The 20,286-nt window shown below is 31.8% G+C and overlaps 2 protein-coding genes across 9 annotated transcripts in view; one reads left to right on the top strand and one right to left on the bottom strand.

The window, feature by feature from the left end:
* LOC127704252 (ATP-dependent RNA helicase dhx29-like) overlaps nt 1–4,141 on the bottom strand; it is a 31,454-nt gene extending 27,313 nt beyond the window's left edge. Inside the window, exons 1-3 of the mRNA XM_052208203.1 lie at nt 3,958–4,141; nt 1,314–1,372; nt 184–297 (exon numbers count right to left, since the gene is read on the bottom strand). Coding sequence (XP_052064163.1) covers nt 184–297; nt 1,314–1,372; nt 3,958–4,027 — 243 coding nt within the window. The 5' untranslated portion in view covers nt 4,028–4,141. The remainder of the gene's footprint in view (nt 1–183; nt 298–1,313; nt 1,373–3,957) is intronic.
* A 244-nt stretch (nt 4,142–4,385) lies between these two features.
* LOC127704279 (nucleosome assembly protein 1-like 1-B) overlaps nt 4,386–20,286 on the top strand; it is a 29,918-nt gene continuing 14,017 nt past the window's right edge. For 3 of the 8 annotated variants that reach the window (XM_052208280.1, XM_052208284.1, XM_052208281.1), the window contains exons 1-13: nt 4,398–4,436; nt 7,864–7,893; nt 9,153–9,217; nt 11,834–11,963; nt 12,606–12,747; nt 13,225–13,323; nt 13,971–14,046; nt 14,712–14,744; nt 16,317–16,399; nt 16,897–16,965; nt 17,933–18,072; nt 18,468–18,613; nt 19,619–19,641. In XM_052208280.1, coding sequence (XP_052064240.1) covers nt 7,877–7,893; nt 9,153–9,217; nt 11,834–11,963; nt 12,606–12,747; nt 13,225–13,323; nt 13,971–14,046; nt 14,712–14,744; nt 16,317–16,399; nt 16,897–16,965; nt 17,933–18,072; nt 18,468–18,613; nt 19,619–19,641 — 1,023 coding nt within the window. In that variant the 5' untranslated portion in view covers nt 4,398–4,436; nt 7,864–7,876. Of the gene's footprint in view, nt 4,437–7,863; nt 7,894–9,152; nt 9,218–11,833; nt 11,964–12,605; nt 12,748–13,224; nt 13,324–13,970; nt 14,047–14,711; nt 14,745–16,316; nt 16,400–16,896; nt 16,966–17,932; nt 18,073–18,467; nt 18,614–19,618; nt 19,642–20,286 lie in introns of all 8 variants that reach the window. The other 5 variants (XM_052208286.1, XM_052208283.1, XM_052208278.1 and 2 more) reach the window with 4 other exon arrangements.

The following is a 20,286-nucleotide window of genomic DNA, read 5'->3' as shown; positions in this document are numbered from 1 at the left end:
TAAAATTTCATAGAGATCCATTCACTTAAACTAAAGTTAGAGTGCGAAAACCAATGTGTCTTCGGAAGACGACGACGACGCCATCGTCATACCAATATACGACCACAAAATTTTTTTGCAGTCGTATAAAAACTATTGTGTTAAAGTTAACAGTTGGGACATTGACAATAAAAGTTAACATACATGGAGTTTTTTGGTTGTCAGTCTGTTGGACTGGTCTTTTGTAATTTTCAGCTCTTTATAATCATCCTGAATCACATCAACAATCTCCTTTTCCAAATCTTGTGGTATTCTTATCTGCAAAAAAAATAGAAAAAAAGGTAACCATTTCTTCGACTTGTCCAAAAATTGGCTGTTAGATAAATGATATCTAATAATAAATTCAGATATTTGGTGACATTGAGCTTCAGCGAGAAATGGGCAGAAATAAACTGAAGATGTTAAACTCAATACTAATTTAAAGATTTACACTATAGGTAAGAGCAAGAATTTTTCACAGGTTAAACAGGAATCTCCATTACCATATGAATATTAATTGCTAAAAAATCTATCCATTTACATGTTTGTATACAAATAATTTTTCTAGTAACAGGGTTTAAACTTGATCATTAGACTTGGCACTATCAATTCATCACAATAACAATAGTGACCTTACATTGTTAAACTATGGCTTAAATGCAGATAGATCAGCTCATACTGAACCAGCCCTTTCTATTCTCAAAGTTTGCTAGCTATCTTAAGAGGCTCTTACAAAGATGGCAAGTGAATTTAAGGGCTAAAACTAGAGGTTTCGGACTCCAAGCACAGTTTTGGCTGACCTTCATGTAAGCAACAGACTTACAGTCCTGTTCTGTTTGACACCAAAGCAGTTTAAAATCTTATTGAGATAATAAAAATTGCTCCCAGGAAATTGCATTTTTAGCCTCTCGAAAACCTATAAATCCATTTCCAGCCTGAGCCGGAGACTTCGCTAAAAGCTAAAATTCCAGGGAGATCTCTGTCTGATAATAGATAATCTTTTATAACGACACTTTAAAGAACATTCAGGTAAACTTTGGTAACATTTGACTCTGTAGTAAGAGAAGAATTTTTTAAAAGTTTACTACGATGGACGGATGCCAAGTGATGGCAAAAACACATGGCATTTAAGGCCAGGTGAACTCAAAACAAAATTAAAGATAAGTGGGTACAAACTAAAATGTGATTTAAATTTCATGGGACTAACAGATAGACACACTCATAATCATGATAATAGCTCAGGGTCTAAACAATTTTTTAAAAACTTAAACACAAACAAATAAACATATGATTACCTTTAACTCTTGGTCACTATCATCTAATTTAGCTGTTGGTAAAGAGTAGGTCTTTTTACCTGAAAGAATACAAGGCTGATTTAATTCTAAATCATATGCATCCCCATACACCTGTCAACAGAACAACATACTGCTGTTAACCAGGGTTTAAGCTAGGATTTTGAGGGCTTTTGTGTTTTGTGTAATAAGAAAATCGACCTTTCTTGGGTAGCAGCTGAATATGATACTAGTAGTATTAAAGTAGTTATTGCGTAGGGTTTAATACATGAACAAGAACATTTTCATTTTCACTATTTCAGTAGTATACATGTACAAATAAATATATAACAATTAAGATTAAAACAAAACAGCTGTATTTCTTCAAAAGATATGTTTTCGTTTTGACTTGTATGTCTCAAAACAGGGACTAATATAATGAATCTATTGGTCAATGTTCCTGTCCTTATAATTTGCTTATGGTCTAAATATGCTACAGAATAGAGAAAATGTTTTAATATCAAAAATAAAGAATAGATGAAAATGGTCAAAATATGAAGAAGAGAGAATAATGGGTGCTTAAATACAATGTATAAAGAATAGAGAAAATTTTATAAAACAAAGAATTCAGAAAATGATAACCCAAGCCCCCCTCCCCAAACCTCCTAATTTGCACCACAACTCAAAAGACCTCCTCCTAAGCCTTTAAGTCCTAAAGTCAGAAGTATGTTAATTGTAGACAGATCATGAGTAGGTACTTCAATATCAAAACAAGAATGTGTCCATGGTACACGGATGCCCCGCTCGCACTATCCTTTTCTATGTTCAGTGGACCGTGAAATGGGGTCAAAACTCTAATTTGGTATTAAAATTAGAAATATCATATCATAGGGAACATGTGAACTAAGTTTCAAGTTGATTGGACTTCAACTTCATCAAAAACTACCTTGACCAATAACTTTAACCTGAAGTGGGACAGACGGACAAACGAACAAACGAACGCACAGACCGAAAAACATAATGCCCCTCTACTATCATAGGTGGGGCATAAAAAATTATAATTGAGTTATCTTTCTTGTATACACAGAAGAAGCACATTCAAGTAATGGCCATAGTTTTGTTATTCTTTATCAAAAGTGAGAGCAGTCAAAGACAAAATACATCTCAATTTAACACAACAGAATAGACAACTTTTGAGTTCGATGCATTTCCGTCAAAAACTCTGGTTTTAGTGAACATCATTCGTGCGTTTAGGGGCATCGTCACTTCCGTTCCAATGTTGAGCAAGTGGTTGGAAAACTATAATGCTATATTGCACGAATTATTCGGCAAATTAAATTCTCATAATTGACAATCAGCACTACTGTCATTAGGGAATTGTGATTAAGTACTTACAAAACAAACATTATTTCTAGTTTATCCTGCACAATGACGATCACTAAGACACTTGATGAACGTTAATAGTGCAGGGATACAGGCGATCCCCTCTATCTGGTAAATGACGTCATAAAGGCACGCATAATTGACGAGTTTTTTCCGGTGAAGGATGAACTCGAAAGTGGTCTATTCAAGAAAAACAATGTGTTTGAATAAGTTCATTACAGTTTTGTCTTTCTGTCAATTACGTTTTCATCATGAAACTAATGACACTTGTTGTACTCGATTAGCTTTAAACTTTGGTCGTAACCTTGTCATAAACTTGAACTTGTCAACAAGTAAAATTTTGCACAATTAATTTTTTTACTTTTATAAATCTAAGTGACGAAATTGATCAGAAACACTTTCTTCATTTCGAAAATCGTTTCATAAATGGCAGAAATGATGAGAGCTGGCAAAACCACTGTGTTAACTGGCACATTTACACAATTCAATTGTTTCACTTACAACAAATGTACTCTAAAAAAAGAACCAATACCTGCTTCGCTGCATGCAATTGATTGAGGTATTATAAAAAATAAACAAACACCTGAATTACATTTGATACGGTCCACTAGGTTACACCCTTTAAATCACCTATTGTCTTGTAGATATCTATTGTTCTTCTCTTGTCTATGTCAATCAATTATTGATTACAATACAATGCAGTTGTTACCTGCAAGAGACATCTCTACTCAAGATTACACCCAACTTAGTTTATTTTTTCACCTTCTGCAGGCACCAAAAAAAATTGCCAATCATAATCTAAAAAAGATTTTATCTTTCTGAAACACAAAATGCATTAAGCTTTTGTGTTCCTAGTGCCAGTAGTGGAAGCTAGGCCTTAACACTTTTCCAACTGCACTGGTTTGTCTGTACTCAAGAGTAAATTTTTAGGTGAAAACCCAGCCATTTTTGTCCTTTCGTTATCCTGAACCTTAAACTTAAAGACTAAGAGGCAGATTTGGTTTGATTATTTGCAAAAGTAACATTTTACACATCATTTGCATATATCCCTGGAATATTACAAATATAAACTTAACAACTCGTATTATTGTTCAAATCCAATAAACTTGTAAAATCAGGGCGAAGTGGATTTAGGGCGAAATGGAATAGGGACGAAACGACCCCATTTCTGTTCGCGGGCCGTCATAATTAAGTAGCTGAATCATCGAATAATTATCCTTCAAAATATATATTATATATATTCAGAACTTCTCTTTATTCTAGTATTTCAATATAAATCATATACTTTTGTCAACTTTGTGTTGAGCAGATTTGTCGGTTTCTGTGTTCCTCTGCTGCTGTCTTTTCTTTCCCATGCTTTCGTCTGATTGTTCACCTCAAGGTATGTCGACAGGTTGGCATAAAGATAGATAACTGTGTTAAAGAAATGTCAGGTTATCTACCTTAGATAATTAACATTGTTTGTTCATAAACATTTTAAATGGAAAAAGATAGAAATAAGGGTAAATGAAGCTGACGAATAATTGTTTTTCAATAGAGTTCAAAACATCCAAATCAAATCAATGTTCGTTTTAAAGTAGTACAATAAATAAAGTCAGCAAGTATCTTGCAGACGAAAATCCCGCCAACGCCCAAACCTTTCCTGTTTTACCAACAATGATTGGTTTATTGTATAAATTTACCAAAAATGTAATCCAATCAAAACGAAGTTAACAAAACGTTTCCTTTTCCACCATATTCCCTCGTGTTCCAAGACCGACAAAGGTATGAAGAAGAACAATTTTCTAATAAGAGAACAAAGATATCAAAAATCGTACTTTATAAACGAGCTTTCGATTCCATGATTGTTAATTTAGACATTATTATAGTTCAAAGGTCGATACTTATTCGACGTAAAATGAAGACTTAAACAGAACACTCGTGCTCTTTTCCCGTAAAATTTTTGTGTGATGCGTAATGTCTCCCCTAGTGTTGGGTTGTTTGATACTTGTAATAAAATAAGTATGCATGTATATTGTGTTCCTAGTGGTATTGATTTATTATATCGTACGATTCATTGGTTAACACTTGCAAAAAAAAAAACTTCTCGTGAACTTGGAGAATCCTCAAAAGAAATTTTCCCTATCAATCATTGTATACAACTTATGGTCAGATCATATGTTTTCGTAGGTCATATGAATTTGTACTTTACATGCTTTTTCAAACGGAAATTGTGACGTCACAATTCATTCTTACTAGCACGAAAACCCATGAGACCAGTATATATCTGGTCAAAAATACATTACTGAAAAATTATTACACCAGGGTTTTCGATATCACAAACTAGTCAAAACATTTACTAAATTTTATCATCCGTACAAGTACATCGTTCGTAAATATAAATCAACGTGCAAAAATCTTATACGTTCTGATATTTCACATTCAATCTTTTGTGGTAATATCTTTCTATACAAAGCACAAAAATGTCGGCATTCACCTCAAAAGCTAACCAAACCTTTAAACAGACTTATTCAGAAGGGATATAGTTACGATACTGTTGTCAGGTCATTAAAGATCACATATTTTGGTATCAATATTGATTCACTCCGGGTCTTTGCATCTGAAATAAACACATTTATTCTAAAACCAGTTGTTGGCATGATACGGGTTACATGTATGTTGTTCTCGTATATTTTATGATGGTACATGTATGATACTAAACCCCTAACGGGAGGGATTGTGCTTGATTTTCATATGATGAAGACATAATCTTTCAGTTTAATTGAGGTCTGGAGCTGGCATTTCAGTAACTGCTAGTAGTCCTTTATTAATTTATATATCATTGTCATTTTGCTTATTTTGGTTTGTTACCTATTCTGACTTGGGACTCGGACTTCTTTTAAACTGAGGTTTACTGTGCGTATTGCTGTGTGTTTGTTTATTCTACATTGGCTAGAGGTACATGTATAGGGAGAGGGTTGTGATCTCACAAAACATGTTTAACCCTGCCGCATTTATGCGCCTGTCCAAAGTCAGGAGACTCTGGCCTTTGTTAATCTTATATGTTTTTTAATTTTAGTTCATTTATGTTATGGAGTTTATTGTGACGTCCATTTTCATTGAACTAGTACACATTTTTGTTTAGGGGTCAGCTGAAGCCCGCCTCCAGGATTTTCTTGCTGTGTTGAAAACCCATTGGTGACCATCAGCTGATTTCTGCTCTTTGGTTGGGTTGTTTTCTCTTTGACACATTCCCCATTTCCATTTTCAATTTTATACACAGATAGTTATTTGAAATTTTGCTTTGACGCCTTCCCATAAAAGTAAAAAATCTATTAAAATCAAATCAATGCTGGCAATCTGTGATAGTCTGAACCACAAAAATATCTTGCACCACAATACTTTTTATTTCCAAATATGGTTTCCAGGACAGGGCTCGACAATAACGCTTGTCCGATTGTCCGGTACCAGAGGAAAAAAAGGTCGGACAAGTAAAAGCTATATCAAGCTTGTCCGACGGGACAAGTTGAATTATTATACAGAAAATAAATTTAATCCAACTTTGATGAACAAAGTAATTATAAACAAAAAACAAGAAAAGAAGATGAAAACAAGTATTAATTTGACATGTTTACTTGCAATCGATAATTTAAAACTGGTTTCTTGTCAGGTACTTTTTAACAGGTAAAAGGCATACTATTCTCGGAAACCAGTCTGACTGATCAGAATCAGCGATGGGCTTTGTAGATAAAGTAACTTTACACGACAGTTCGTCACCAGCTCGGAAACGATTCCGCTCCAAGTTTATAGACAGTTTGGCATTGTAGGAGACATATTTAATAGACATGATTAATAGACAGTTTGGCAACCAGGAGACAGGAGATATTTCGGGACCAAGACAAATCAGTACCTCGTTTTCCGACCTTATTCTGTTGCTTTATAATAAATACCATTCATACCGTAATTTTTTTAACAAAAATATTTTTTAAATAAAAATGAAGAAATTATTAACCATAAAATTCCCAAATCATATTTGATCATATATAGAAGAAAAAAACATAATACTTGCAATACGGTGACCTATAGTTATTAATTTCTGTGTCATTTGGTCTCTTGCAGATAGTTGTCTCATTGGCAATCATATCTCATCTTCTTTTTTTTTATTGATTGCATTTAAATAAACTTTTTTCAACTTAAAAAACCAGGATACAAATCCAATGAGTGGACATTGACAGGCCTATCAGACGGTGCCTCATGTGCAGAGTCTGATGAGACTTTGGCATTGTTGAAAACTAGAACCTAAGTCCTGTGACACGACTAGATTTAGTTGTTCTCCACTCAAATTTTTGAAAAGTATTTCAAAAGATATAAATCAAATTCTGTTCTATTGTTTTTAATTCATTTTGTTCCTTGAATCAACTTAAAATGGAAAAAAAGGTTATTATTAAGATTTTTTTGGACAAGTTACAATTTCATTCGGACAAGTAAGTTTTGGTATGTACTTGTCCTACTGGACAAGTTGAAAAAAAAGTTATTGTAGAGGCCTGCAGGAGTGCATATCCATGTAACTTGTAAAAAATGTCATGACACTTGAAAAAGGTGCTAAAATGGTTAAACAAAATTGGTTAAATGGCGATATACGATACACTATTTAAAGAGATGAAAACAATATTGATACATGTACCTTATGTGGTTTGTTAAATGGTCATTCTGATATAATTAATTACTTATTAGTCCCCTAACGACGAAGGGGACTTTAGGTTTGCACTCCGTCCGACTGTCCATCTGTCAGTCTGGTAAATCAGTTTTCCACTTTTTTTCTTCATGCTTGAAGATATTGATTTGATATTTGGTGTATTGTTTTATCATGACAAGTTACAGATCAAGTTCTAATTTTGTTCCGGTCTGATGATTTTGTGCAGAATTATGGTCCTTGAACTTAGAAAATTCACTCAAATAATCAGATAACACAGAAATAAAAATAGGGCTGGTGCTGTGCCCTGTGAAATTTCTAGCTTAAACACTACTTTTAATTGATTTATAAGTTCAGAACATTAAAAACTACAGCTGCCTCTTATATATGACCAAAATAACCTGCATTTGAGAATCCTCTTCATATCAGATATGTAGTTTAAATGAAAAAATATAATGTGTCCAGTTAATCAAAATGCAAGTACTGAATTTGAAAATTATTTGTCTTGTTATATTATAGGGCATAACCAGTCATGGCTGACCCAGAAAGGTATGTATAGTTGTTTTATCGCTTAAATGTTGAATACAATGTCTGGTAAATCCTGTAAAAGCCATCAATATCTTGAACTTGCAAAAATTTATATAAACATTTCATGATTCTGAAGTTGATAAAGTATTTTAAAAAATCTGCTTTTTATGCCCCCGCCGTAGCTGAGGGGGCATTAAGTTTTACCCTTGTCCATACGTCCCAAAATTGGTTTCCGTTCTCTTACTTTAGTTTGCCTCAACCAAATGTTATGAAACTTATACACAATGCTTATTACCACGAAACACAGATCAAGTTTGAATATTGGTGGCGTCACTTTTACCGTTCTAGAGTTATGTGCCTTTACAAATGGAAAAATTGCTGAATCTTTTGTTTCCGTTCTCTAACTTTAAGATTGCCTCAACTAAATGTTATGAAACTTATAAACAATGCTGATTACCACAAAACTCAGATCAAGTACAATTTGGGTAGCGTCACTTTTACAGTTATTGAGTTATGTCCTTTTAAAATGTTATATGCAAGCTGGGCATTATCTGTGTCCATCATTTATGTCCCATGGACACATTCCCCATATATTTTCATTTTGGTGATAATGAATATGGAAAAATAAATTTGAATGCAGATAAAATTAAATCTGGGTATTATAAAGCTCATGTTTGTTACAAAAATACTTTAATGTAAAATGTATATCATCTGTGGAAATTCTTCTTAAAAACATGACTAAATCATCCCAAGTCTAGAAAAAATAAAGGTGGATGAGAAATTGATGATGCAATGGCAAAAAACAAAAGACAACCAATTCCAAAAACACTACATAGAAAACTAAACACTGAGAAACACAACCTCCACTGAAAACTCGGGATGGTCTCAGAATCACTTATTTAGAAAGTTGTAAATAAATTTATTTGATATTTGCATGATTTACTCTAAAGGACAAAAAGGTTTACTGAAAGTGGTATCTTACACTTCCATGATGAGATGGTTACAAGATTTCTTTTAGACTGCAATTTGTCAACTTTATGCCTAATGGTTTATAAGTGTAAAATGGTTGCAGATCAAGTTCATGTTTTCTTTCAGAGTACCTTATTTTCACAGAATTCTGACTTGTAAGTTCACTTACAAAATATGTAACAAAGTTATATTTACATCAGGCCATGGCATTTCTTTGTCTCAACACATCTAGTTTCACACTTTAATCAAATTTTCAAATGCTATATGACAATGAATTTTAAAACTGTAAATCATTTTAAAATCTGTTGCAGCAACCCAACAACTGTTGAAGAGACTGACCCTGATGTAGAGGAAGTAGATGAAATTGAGGAGGAAGGTAAATAAGAGAGATGAATTGATGCTTTTTGTCTTCACTTTCTACTTTCATTGGTCAAGTAAATATCTTTGTAAGAACAGGCAAATATTTTCTATTAATAAATGAACTTTTACACAATGGATTATTCAGCTATCACAGGGTCCAAACATGCTAATAAAATATAAATATTCACAGTGGGAAAACGTGGTTATTGTTTCCCCAAATATAGGTTTCACTGCTTTATTTTTGAAGAAAAAATTGTTTGACGTCATAGAATCATGAAGTAAAAGCTTGTACTTTGTAAACATTGAGATAGTATTAATTATTGGTTCATACATTCACAATCCAGTCATATGTATATACAGGAAGATGTAAAAGTTGAAAAAAGCAAAGTGTTTTTCGATAGAAATAAGTCTTATCTGGTGCTTTTTCACTTTCAACATTTGAGCAGTCAAAGTTGTTTTATTATATCAACCCCCGAGGGGGATGACGGGAATAGATATATGGTCACTACAGGTCTTCTTCCGACCGGCAGTAAAACCCTTGCCAAAGTAGGGTGTCCGTTTGGCTGTGCAGGATGTACAAGTACATGTCGGTCAGAATGGGGACGTTAAATCCAATGCCTCGTGTCGAAAGAGTGCCATGCTCTCTGCATGTTAAGAACCATTTTAACAATTCTTTGAGGGATCTCTAGGTGGCCTGTTGCAAGGCAAAATTTCTGTCCCTGTCCAATATATCCTCAATTTCCAGTGGCAGTCTTAATTACCCTGACCTTCATCCTGGACTGCCTCTATTACAGGACCTGCCTATTGTATTTATTGTTAATTTGTTCTCGTCCTCAACATTCATGAAATATTTGCCACTGGAAGTTAAGTAACCAATAATCAATCAATCAATCTTATCATACTGATTTTCATTAATAAAAGAAAGAACATTTAAAGGATTCTAGGCTTGTGAGAAAACGTTTTCTTTGCAGTACACTCGTCCTAAATATGCATTTAATTTGGCATCTATCCATCTTTGCAGTACTGATAAAAAAACTTGTAACTTTTAGTTAACACGTTATTTAAATCTTCATTCTTAGGAAGATACCTTAAAAATCGATATACACACTATTCAATGACAATTAATAGTATCATCGTTTAAGTTTTTCGATTAATTATTGTTTGCTTCACACCACTTTGGATTTTTTTTTTATCTGAACATATTATGTATACAGTAGACTTCGGCAAATCGGATACCCAAAATGTCAGCTAAAAATATCCGATTACCCGATATATTCAATTAGACGATAAATGTATATTCATTGAATATTCTGCAATAATGAGTAGATATAATCCTGAGATGTTACTAACCCTGACAATTGCTAAATATGTGAAAGGGCTGGAGGATTGATGGAGTGATTTTTATCAGTTACATCACCACGATGTTTGTGTAAAAAATTATCAGCTGATTATGTAATGATTAAATTTGTTTGCAGTTTTTAAATCCTTTATTTATAAAAATATATCGAATGTCCTGAAATATTTATGTGAATTATTATCTACCATCCATAGTTTGTCTTTATTTGTTTTGTAAGCAAATTAATATCCATTATTTACATTATCACACAGATAAACTAATTTGGCTATAAATAGATCTAAGCATGTCTGTGTAGAATCTCCAAACTAAAATCGTATTTGTTATAATTTTATTACTTTAAATAATCAAATTTAAATTTATGAAAATAATCATGATTGATAAAATATTATTGCATAAAGTTTACGTTTTCTGAAGACTATTTATATTTAGGTCATAGTTCTAGAGGCTTCCTCACAAATTTGTAAACATCCAACATGGCGTCCATGACATGTGGTTACTTTTGCACATGTGAAAAAAATATATCTGACAAAAGTCAGATTTCTCTTGTCAAAAGCGATTTATATTTATATTGCAATAAATTATTTAGAAGGAGGTACATTCTGTTTAGATTATATTTCTGATTCTGTGAACATTTAGAGTTTAATCAAAATTCTCCAAACAGCAACGTCAACTGTGAACTGAGTCTTGCATATTTTTTGTAAATAAATTCAAACCATTTGAAGTAAAAGGGCATCTAATTCACATGACAAAGGAAAACAATGATAAAAGACAACAATTTATTAAGAAATAGTTCCTTTTATTTAGTAAAAACAAAATCTTCTTGTCTGCAAGATTGTAAATATTCGTAACTTCCGGTCCATTTCCTGTCAGAAAAACATTGAAAACATCCGATTGTGCATGGTTTTGAACAAAATGACCTGAATATTCTTATCCGATTTGCCGATATATTCTTATATCCGATATTCGATTACACGATAAAATTAACATTAAACATATAGGGAAGGGTTTGGTGTTTTGAAATAATATTACAATAGCCGATATATTCGTTTAGCCGATATCCGATTAGGTGGAGTCTACTGTATTGGCTTCAATATACATAATATGTTCAGGCCGAAAGGTGACCTATAGTTGTTAATTTCTGTGTCATTTGGTCTCTTGTGGAGAGTTGTCTCATTGGCAATCATACCACATCTTCTTTTTTATATCCAACTACTCTAATTGTATATAACTTTTATGCAGCATGTGAATTGTTAAATGATGTTTTGTTTTCTCCAGAAGATGATGCTCCACCCAATCAAACAGCTTTAGGACTGACCAGTCAGCTAATGCAGAATCCACAGGTTCTTGCAGCACTTCAGTCCAGAATGGATGGCATAGTTGGTACACCTTCTGGATATATTCAGAGGTATAATATTTCTCACAAATGGAAACTTCATATGAAAATTTGCACATTTTTTAATGTTTGTGAATTTTACAAGAAGATCTAAGTATTCTCTTGCTTGATAAGATCAACAAAACGTTGGTAGATGGTAGCAAAGCAGGGAGGAATGTAGTTAAATTTATGTGGTGATAACATATCCATTGAACAGACATTAGAGGGAAATTGTGCATTGTGTGCCGATGTTTTTGAAAAGGAATGTTATTTTCAAATGGTAGATGCAGATATGCTTTAAATATACATGCTAGTCATGCTAGTGTTGTTAAACCTTTGAATTTACCGATTGAAATTTGAAGCAAAAATGTTCACTTTTGACCAAATGCTAAAAAAGTGTACAGTGAACAGACACATATTATTGTTGCAGGATGATTGGGCAACAAGTCAAATTAGCATGTTTAATTATTTTATTTGGGAAACATCCTTATGGAGTTTTATGGACAATTTCTTAGATTTGGGTACCAACCTTTATCAGCATCTGTTTAAATGTCTATATGTTGTCCTTAATGGGATAATGATTGGAACTTGTGAGTTAATTAAGTCTCAAAACCAAAGTTCAAGATACTTACTGCTTTGTATATTCATTTCTTATATATATTCAATTTCTTTCAGTTTACCAAAGTCGGTCAAGAGAAGAATAAAAGCACTGAAAAAACTACAGTTTGACTCTTCCAAAATTGAAGGTGATTTCTACAAAGAAGTTCATGAATTGGAATGCAAATATGCTACCAAGTATATACCACTTTTCGAGAAGGTAAATTGAGCTTTATACTTGTGTCTTCATTTACAGGATTAACGTTTCTATTCACAGACGATATTTACCAAAATGGTGTATGCATAGTATGATTTTGATGCTAAAAACTTGAAAGCAAGTTAACATTCTTTGTATTATTATCAAATAAATTTGTTAAATTTGATATTAAAACTGATTAAATCAGAAAGGATCCTGTGCAAAAACTAAAAGAGAACTAAGTTGCATACATAGGCACAGGTGTGCACAGCTCTGATTCTTCACACTTTTAAAAAGTGTATATATCTAAAAGCTGTTCCAGAATTAAATGGATGGGAGGCACCTTTCGTACCCAAACCACACATAAAAGAAAATGCAATGACCCAGAACTAATTGAATTTAGTGCCTTCTGATCCTCCCATAACAACAACCCTAACTGAAAGTGAAATTTGAGAATGAAAATCCAGAAGTTTTAAAGGAATCTGGCATTTGTTATTTCAGAGATCTAAAGTTGTAACTGGGGGAATAGAACCAACAGATGAAGAATGTGATTGGCCAAGTGATGAAGAGAAAGAAGATGAAAAGGTGGCTCAACTTTCGGTAAAGATATCTTTACCATTGTTGTATATGTAGTCTCTTTATCTATAGATTTTTCTGCATGTATGTACAAGTAAATTTCTTGTCTGATTATTTGTATCTATTAGTATACTTGTACATGTATATCACTATAGTTCAATCTTTGACATTTATGAAAATATTCCCCTTTCAAGATTTGTGTCAAACTTGGAATAAAATTTAAGAGAATTCATTGTTAAAAATCATGTTCACATACTAAATAGAAATCTGGTTAATTGCATTTATACAATGTCTTATGGTAAACAAAATTAAAAAAAAACAATTTTTGGTTTTAATGATTTCAAAAGTATTGAAAGTTACAAGATTTGGACAAACCCTCAAGTAAACTAGTGTTATTTTCATTAAATGAAAATGATTTATTAATCAAAATAACTTTAATCCAAAACATTACTTGGATAGACACATAGCCAAATTATCTAGGTTTACTTTAATTTTCAATCAGTTGTGAAATTTGGGAATCCCAATTTTGTAAATTATTGTACAGATTCTTCAGGTTAAATGTTTCTTTATGACATCAATAAATATTGTAATGTAGTTTCAGCAATTAAAAAAAATCTATGATTAAAACCTGATTATGTGAAAGTTGTTATTAATTGTATGTTTTGTTATAGGATGAAGTGAAAAACAAAGCGAAAATTGGAGATGCAGAGAAGGCTGATTCTGAAGAAAAGGAGAAAAAAGAAGATAGTGAGTACTGTTAATGACAAATACTGGAAGATTCTGTGCTAATGTCAATCAATGGTCAATTTCTCTTGGAATCACTTGCTCTTCAAATTGTCAACTTGTCAACTAAAAGCAAAATGGTAGCTAAACAAAGGTTAACTTCTGTGATCATACGCATCACACTTTGTTATTCTGCAACTGCTTGATCTAGCTTAAATAAAGTTGCACACATTCTTATACAGGACATGCTATTTTAAATTTTAATCTTAATGATTTTTACAGTTTCCAATACCAAAACTTGGAAACTTGTGTTAAATTATATTGGACTAAACCATTTCTGCAGATACCAGTTTGTTAATCAGCAACTCCTTGGAGACAACTTGATGCAATGAAGGAGAAAAATGTGCTCAAAATCTTCAAATTATAAAGATGCTCTTGCTTTTTATACAACTGCAAAATTTGAACTTTGTTTTATTTTAACATAAATAAGAATAAATTCAGACAAAAGATCAAACCTAGAACATAGTAATTCTTAAATTTCCAACTTAACTCCCATTAGAATCAGTACGAATTGTAAATTTGTATCAGTTTACATATGTACTGTCTGAGAGAGTGAAAAAAATGTTGATTTTTTTTTTCTGTACATTTTTAACAAAGATTAAAATGAGTTACTTGGTGTGTTTTATTAGATGAGGAAAAGCCAAATGACAAACCAAAATCAGGTATTATAGTTAGGCTTTGATTAGCTTATTTATTTCTATTGATCAAGCAAGCTAAAAGGAGATCCTTTAGTTGCCTTATTTATATTTTATGTTGCTTAATTCATGCAAAAAGTGTAGTTTTAGTTTAGTCTTTTAAAGGCCTGTTCAAATAACATCATAAAGGATCTTATCGTCATTAATTTTTGGCTTGCTTTAGGGTTGGATTTATATGATGCATGAACGTTGGTTTTTCTGTTTGAATTGTTTTACAATTTCAATGGGATTAAATTAAGTCTTTAATTTTTGGGGATTCTAACCTTGTATTACAATTTTGGATATTGGGCCCCGTTTTTAAATTGGTCTACATTGAGGTCCAAAGGGTCCAAAATTAAAGTTTGTTTGATTTCATTAAAAACTGAATCATTGCGGCTCTATGATATGCTGAATCTTATTGGGCATTTAGATTTTTTATTTTGGGCCCTGTTTTCAAATTAGTCCATATTAAGGTTTGAAGGGTCCAAAATTAAATTTTTTATGATTTTTATATGCTGAATCTAACCATGTTGTTAGATTTTGGATATCAGACCATACTTGGTAAATTAAATGTCCCATTTCAAATTTTTAAGATCTTTGACCACATTTATTTTGTGTCAGAAACCTATATTATGTCAAAAATTTGATCACAAACCAAATTCAGACAGTATCAAGCTTGAATATTGTGTCCAAACTTGCCCCAACTGTTTAGGGTTTGACCTCTGGGGTCGTATCAGGCTGCGCTCGGCCAGCTTTTTATAATACATTGTGACCTGGATGGAGAGTTGTCTCATTGGCACTCATACCACATCTTCTCTTTCATATTATATATAGTTTTCAAATTTTAATTTTCGAGTTTTTCAACCAAGTAGTTTTGTATTTTTAACAGGGTTAAAACATAAGTTTGCTGAAGAACAGCAGGCGGGTGGATGCCATAATTTTCCTTGCAAGAACTTGTGAACTGTTTAACTTTTTTTTTTCAAATTTTTATTTGTTGATACTAATGACAAAATGGAGGTCAAGTTTGATTTTGACAATTTTCACTTTTACTGTTCAAGAGTTATGGTCCTTAACATATTGGAAAATGGCACTTTATGTTGTTTCTGTGCAATTACTTATGAACCGTTCAGCCTATGCTCAAAATAATTTTGATATGCTGTTACTGATGACAAAATGGTGGTCAAGCATGATATTGATGATTTTCCTTTTTTGCTGTTCAGAAGTAATGGTTTTTGATAGATTGCTACATAGGCATAGGATGTGGCATGTCAAAACCCTGAAAGTGCCTTTTAAAATGCAGAAAACCCAGTTTGCTGTCAATTTGACAGCTCATTCCTTGTGGCATTGTAGTTTGTCTGATTAACAGTCTGACTTAAATACAAACACCTAATGTGATTTTATACAGACATGGTTACAAGATTATGGTGCCAAAATCTATGGAATATTTGAAAATAAGACTTTATTTAGAAAAAAATGTAAAATTTCTGCATGGTTTAGAACTAATACTAGTACATGTATTACAATTGATATCTATGTTATAACTTCTAATAATTTTTTTAGATGAAGGAGCTGACGTCAAAGGCATTCCTAGCTTCTGGTTAACAGTGTTCAAAAATGTAGATATGTTATCTGAAATGATTCAGGTAAGGCCTCTCTAAATTCACTTTTTATTCTTCTACTCCTACCTTCGAAAAAAAGAGAGAACCATTTTTTTTCAGAGGCAAAAACATTTTCTTATGGCAAGATACGTAAAGGCTCTAATGTTCATCTATGTTTTGTTTTAACAGCTTATTGCACTTTTTAAAGACAAGTATCCTTAGAATAGTGTTTGTTTTTTTTTTCACTTAACCTGACAAACATGCAATCTTTACTTCCTTTTTTTTTTTACATTCGTCTTAAAGATACATGAAATATTTGCCACTGGATGTTAAGCAAACAACACTAAATCAATAAATATTTGTAATAACTCAAATAGATATGCTGTAACAGTCAAAATGAGATCAAACTAGCTTACATTTAATTACACATAAATCAATAAGTATTAATAATCTGAACTTCATATTCTGTTATGACAGACAGTATAATATGGACATCACAAAACATAATTTTAACTAAAATAAATTAGATTTCTTAATTTTAGGATCATGATGAGCCTATAATCAACCATCTACAAGATGTTAAAGTTAAATTTTTAAATGGGGAAGAAATGGTAAGTGTTTTCAAGTAATTAAGACCTTAAGTGCTTGTGAAAGAGAGTTGACATAATATGATTGCTTTCAGTTCAAGTGACATTCATCTGCACACTTTTTCTGTACCACTTTACAAGAAGTGAAATAATGTATTTTATTATTAAAACCATTTGATTTATGAGTTTTTTGTAGCCAATAAGAGATATAAAAATAGGTAGATATGCTTGAGAAAATAATGCAAGTTAGTAACTTAAGCTCAACACATCCTTATTATTGAGGATAAATTCAGACCATTCTTTAAGCTGGGAGAAAGGTCTAATCTGCAACTCCTTGTAAGCCAAAGCCATTGAATAGAAAACACTAATAATCTCTAAGGGCTATTCCATTAAAATGTATGTGGGAGGGTAGGAAGGGAAATTTCATTATTGAATGTGGGTCATGGGTCTTTTTTCAGTATGCGTCTATTACCATTATGCAAAATTATCTAAAAAATGGTTCTTGGTTGTAGGGATATTTTGAAAGTCCCTTCATACCCTCCCACATACATTTTAATGGAACAGCCCTAAGGAGGTATTAAACAAAACTGAAGTGTGTACACTAAAACTTTCAATAATTTGTAGTACAGGTAATCATTATAGCATTGGACCAAACAAAAAGTATATAATTTATGTTGAAGGTTTCATCCTTAAGAAAACCGTGTATGTAGAAAGGTTGTTTTTTTTCTCTCGATTATATGGGCTTCACTACGAAACAGTCACTAAAAACTTATGCATTTTGAGGCATAAGAATAGTGTAGGAAGGAAACTCCTAAATGCATTTATTTTCAATTTTGGCCTTTCACCTAAAATATGCATTTTTACCATCAAACCAACCACTTAATTTTTGTACTGTTTATACCTACAGTATAAGAGAAAATTACATCGAACACATTCAAAAAGTTAACTTGTATAATATAAAATTTAACTTATTGTATGTAATGTATTGCAGGGTTTTACGTTAGAATTCCAGTTTGAATCAAACAAATTTTTTAATAACACAGTATTGACAAAAACATACACAATGAGATCAGAACCAGATGAAGCAGATCCATTTTCATTTGAAGGTCCAGAAATAATTAAGTGTAAAGGGTAGGTAAAATAGTATTTTTTATTTTATAATGGAAAGTGGAGTAATAAAAATTTTGTCAAATTGGTTTTATTTTAGGTTGAAATCAAGAATTCAAGAATAGCAAATTTAAGCTTTGATAATAATAAAATGATTTTATAGTCTTTTATATACATAGAGGGGGGGAAACACAGATGTCGAGCTGAGATTTATTTTTACTTTCATTAGCTTTACGTACATTAATTTGTACTTCAAATATGCTAGTCCAAAGTCTCGGAGAAACCATGAATTTTTATGTGCAAAGATGTATAAATTAACATCAGCTTTTAATGTGAAATTTTTGATGTCATACTTTTGTCGGATAATTGCATTTCTATGTGTGTTTCTAAACATTTGTTTTTAAATCTTCTTTTTTCAGATGTGAAATAGATTGGTGTAAAGGACAAAATGTAACAGTAAAAACAGTAAAAAAGAAACAAAAACATAAAGGACGAGGAACAACTAGGACAATAACTAAAACCGTACAAAATGATTCATTTTTCAATTTCTTTAGTCCACCACAAGGTAAGAGTTTAATTTACTACTGACTGAAAAGCAGATACTGAAATAATATTATTGATGTTCGTTAGTAGAAAGTGTGTTTTTTTTTTAATATCTTCAAGGTCATTTAGTTTAAATACCCCATATTCCACATTGAACTTCAGAATTCCTAAAAAGATATGAATATGCTTCAACTATCCTGTCTTCAAGGTCACGGTGACATCACAAGTTTCTACTTTACATATATAAAATTTATTATTGATGCTTTGTATAATTGTTCAGCAAAGGTTTAGTGTGTTTAACTTAACATACATATGTATTTTAATGTACAAAGCTGCTGTATTTGGCTTAGAACTTTTAAAACGAATGCCTTGGGATTATTGATACTACATAATACATTACATAGAAGATTCATAAAATATCATTATTTTGATTGGCAACGGTATTCTAAAATCTATATTCTTTTTCTGTATAAAATGCAACATCTATGACTGAAGGTGCTCTCCATGACAATGGTTAACATTGCATACAAAAACAAATGAAAGTTTTGATTTTACTTGTAATTTCATGGTTGTAGCATGAAAATGTAATTATTGGCATTGAATGTTTTTTGTAATTTTATATGGTTGTAAAAGCATTGAACATGCACACATTTTTTGAAGGAAGCACTTCCATGCTTCATCATAAATATGCTTCTGTTAAAAAGAATGCATAGGGGTTTGGGTACCTTTTTATGAGCAAGCAAAACCTCTACACAAAATTGGTATTTGGAAGTATTTCGTGTGTTTTACCAGTATGAAAGTTAGTAAATATAGATAGTTTTAAACCATGTTACTGTTGAATATACTTTCAAGAGATTAAGAGAGAAAAAGATGTGCAGAGTTAAGGTCAGCTGTCCTTCTAGGGTATTTTATTTTGTGAAATGACACATTTGAAGTTGAGCTAGGCATTTTGACTAGGTCAATGTAAGGTTAACAATTATAGCATCTACATGTACCAAACTATACAGTTCTATTATATCTTTTTCAGTTCCTGAAGATGAATCAGAAATGGTATGTGTAATGATATTATTGCAATGATAGCAATTGGACTAATGTCACAAAAATAAAAACTTACTTATTTTAGATATTTTTTATTTGATATTTGGTACAGTGTTCAACTGTTTTTATGAATGGACCATTTCATAGGAATTAATTCCAACTTTTAATTTATTAAATAGATGGATGTCATTAAGCTGTTGCAGACAACTAGTCTTACTTTCATTTTGACAAAACTAGTTTTTATTTGGTATGGTGTAATCAAGTGCATATTGTTATTATTTCGTTAAACAGACAAGATATTTAAACATGAACAATTTGGTGAATAATTTCCGACACTGCATATAGTATGATTACACTACAAATTACACAAAGAATTAGTGTGGATTATTCTAATTAAGGAAGGGTGTGGAATGTAATAAGTTGAGAGACTAAAGTAATAATTCACAAACTATCATTAACGACTGTCATCATAACTAGACATAATAATTATACCACTGAAAAGGTACATTGTTGACAATGATTGAATGTAATTTTCACTCAAAAAATGTTATGCATTTCTTTACGTACACATCAAGAATCAAGTAACCAAAGAAAAAATTGATAGATAAAAAGTGTTTGTGCTATTTTGTATGTTCATTTTAACCTATGTGTGATTTA

Source organism: Mytilus californianus, unplaced genomic scaffold (genome assembly GCF_021869535.1).
Source record: "Mytilus californianus isolate M0D057914Y unplaced genomic scaffold, xbMytCali1.0.p SCAF_6, whole genome shotgun sequence".
In the NCBI taxonomy this organism is placed as follows: Eukaryota; Metazoa; Mollusca; class Bivalvia; order Mytilida; family Mytilidae; genus Mytilus; species Mytilus californianus.
The sequence above is the reverse complement of the archived record's forward strand: the minus strand, read 5'-3'. Positions and strand labels throughout refer to the sequence as shown.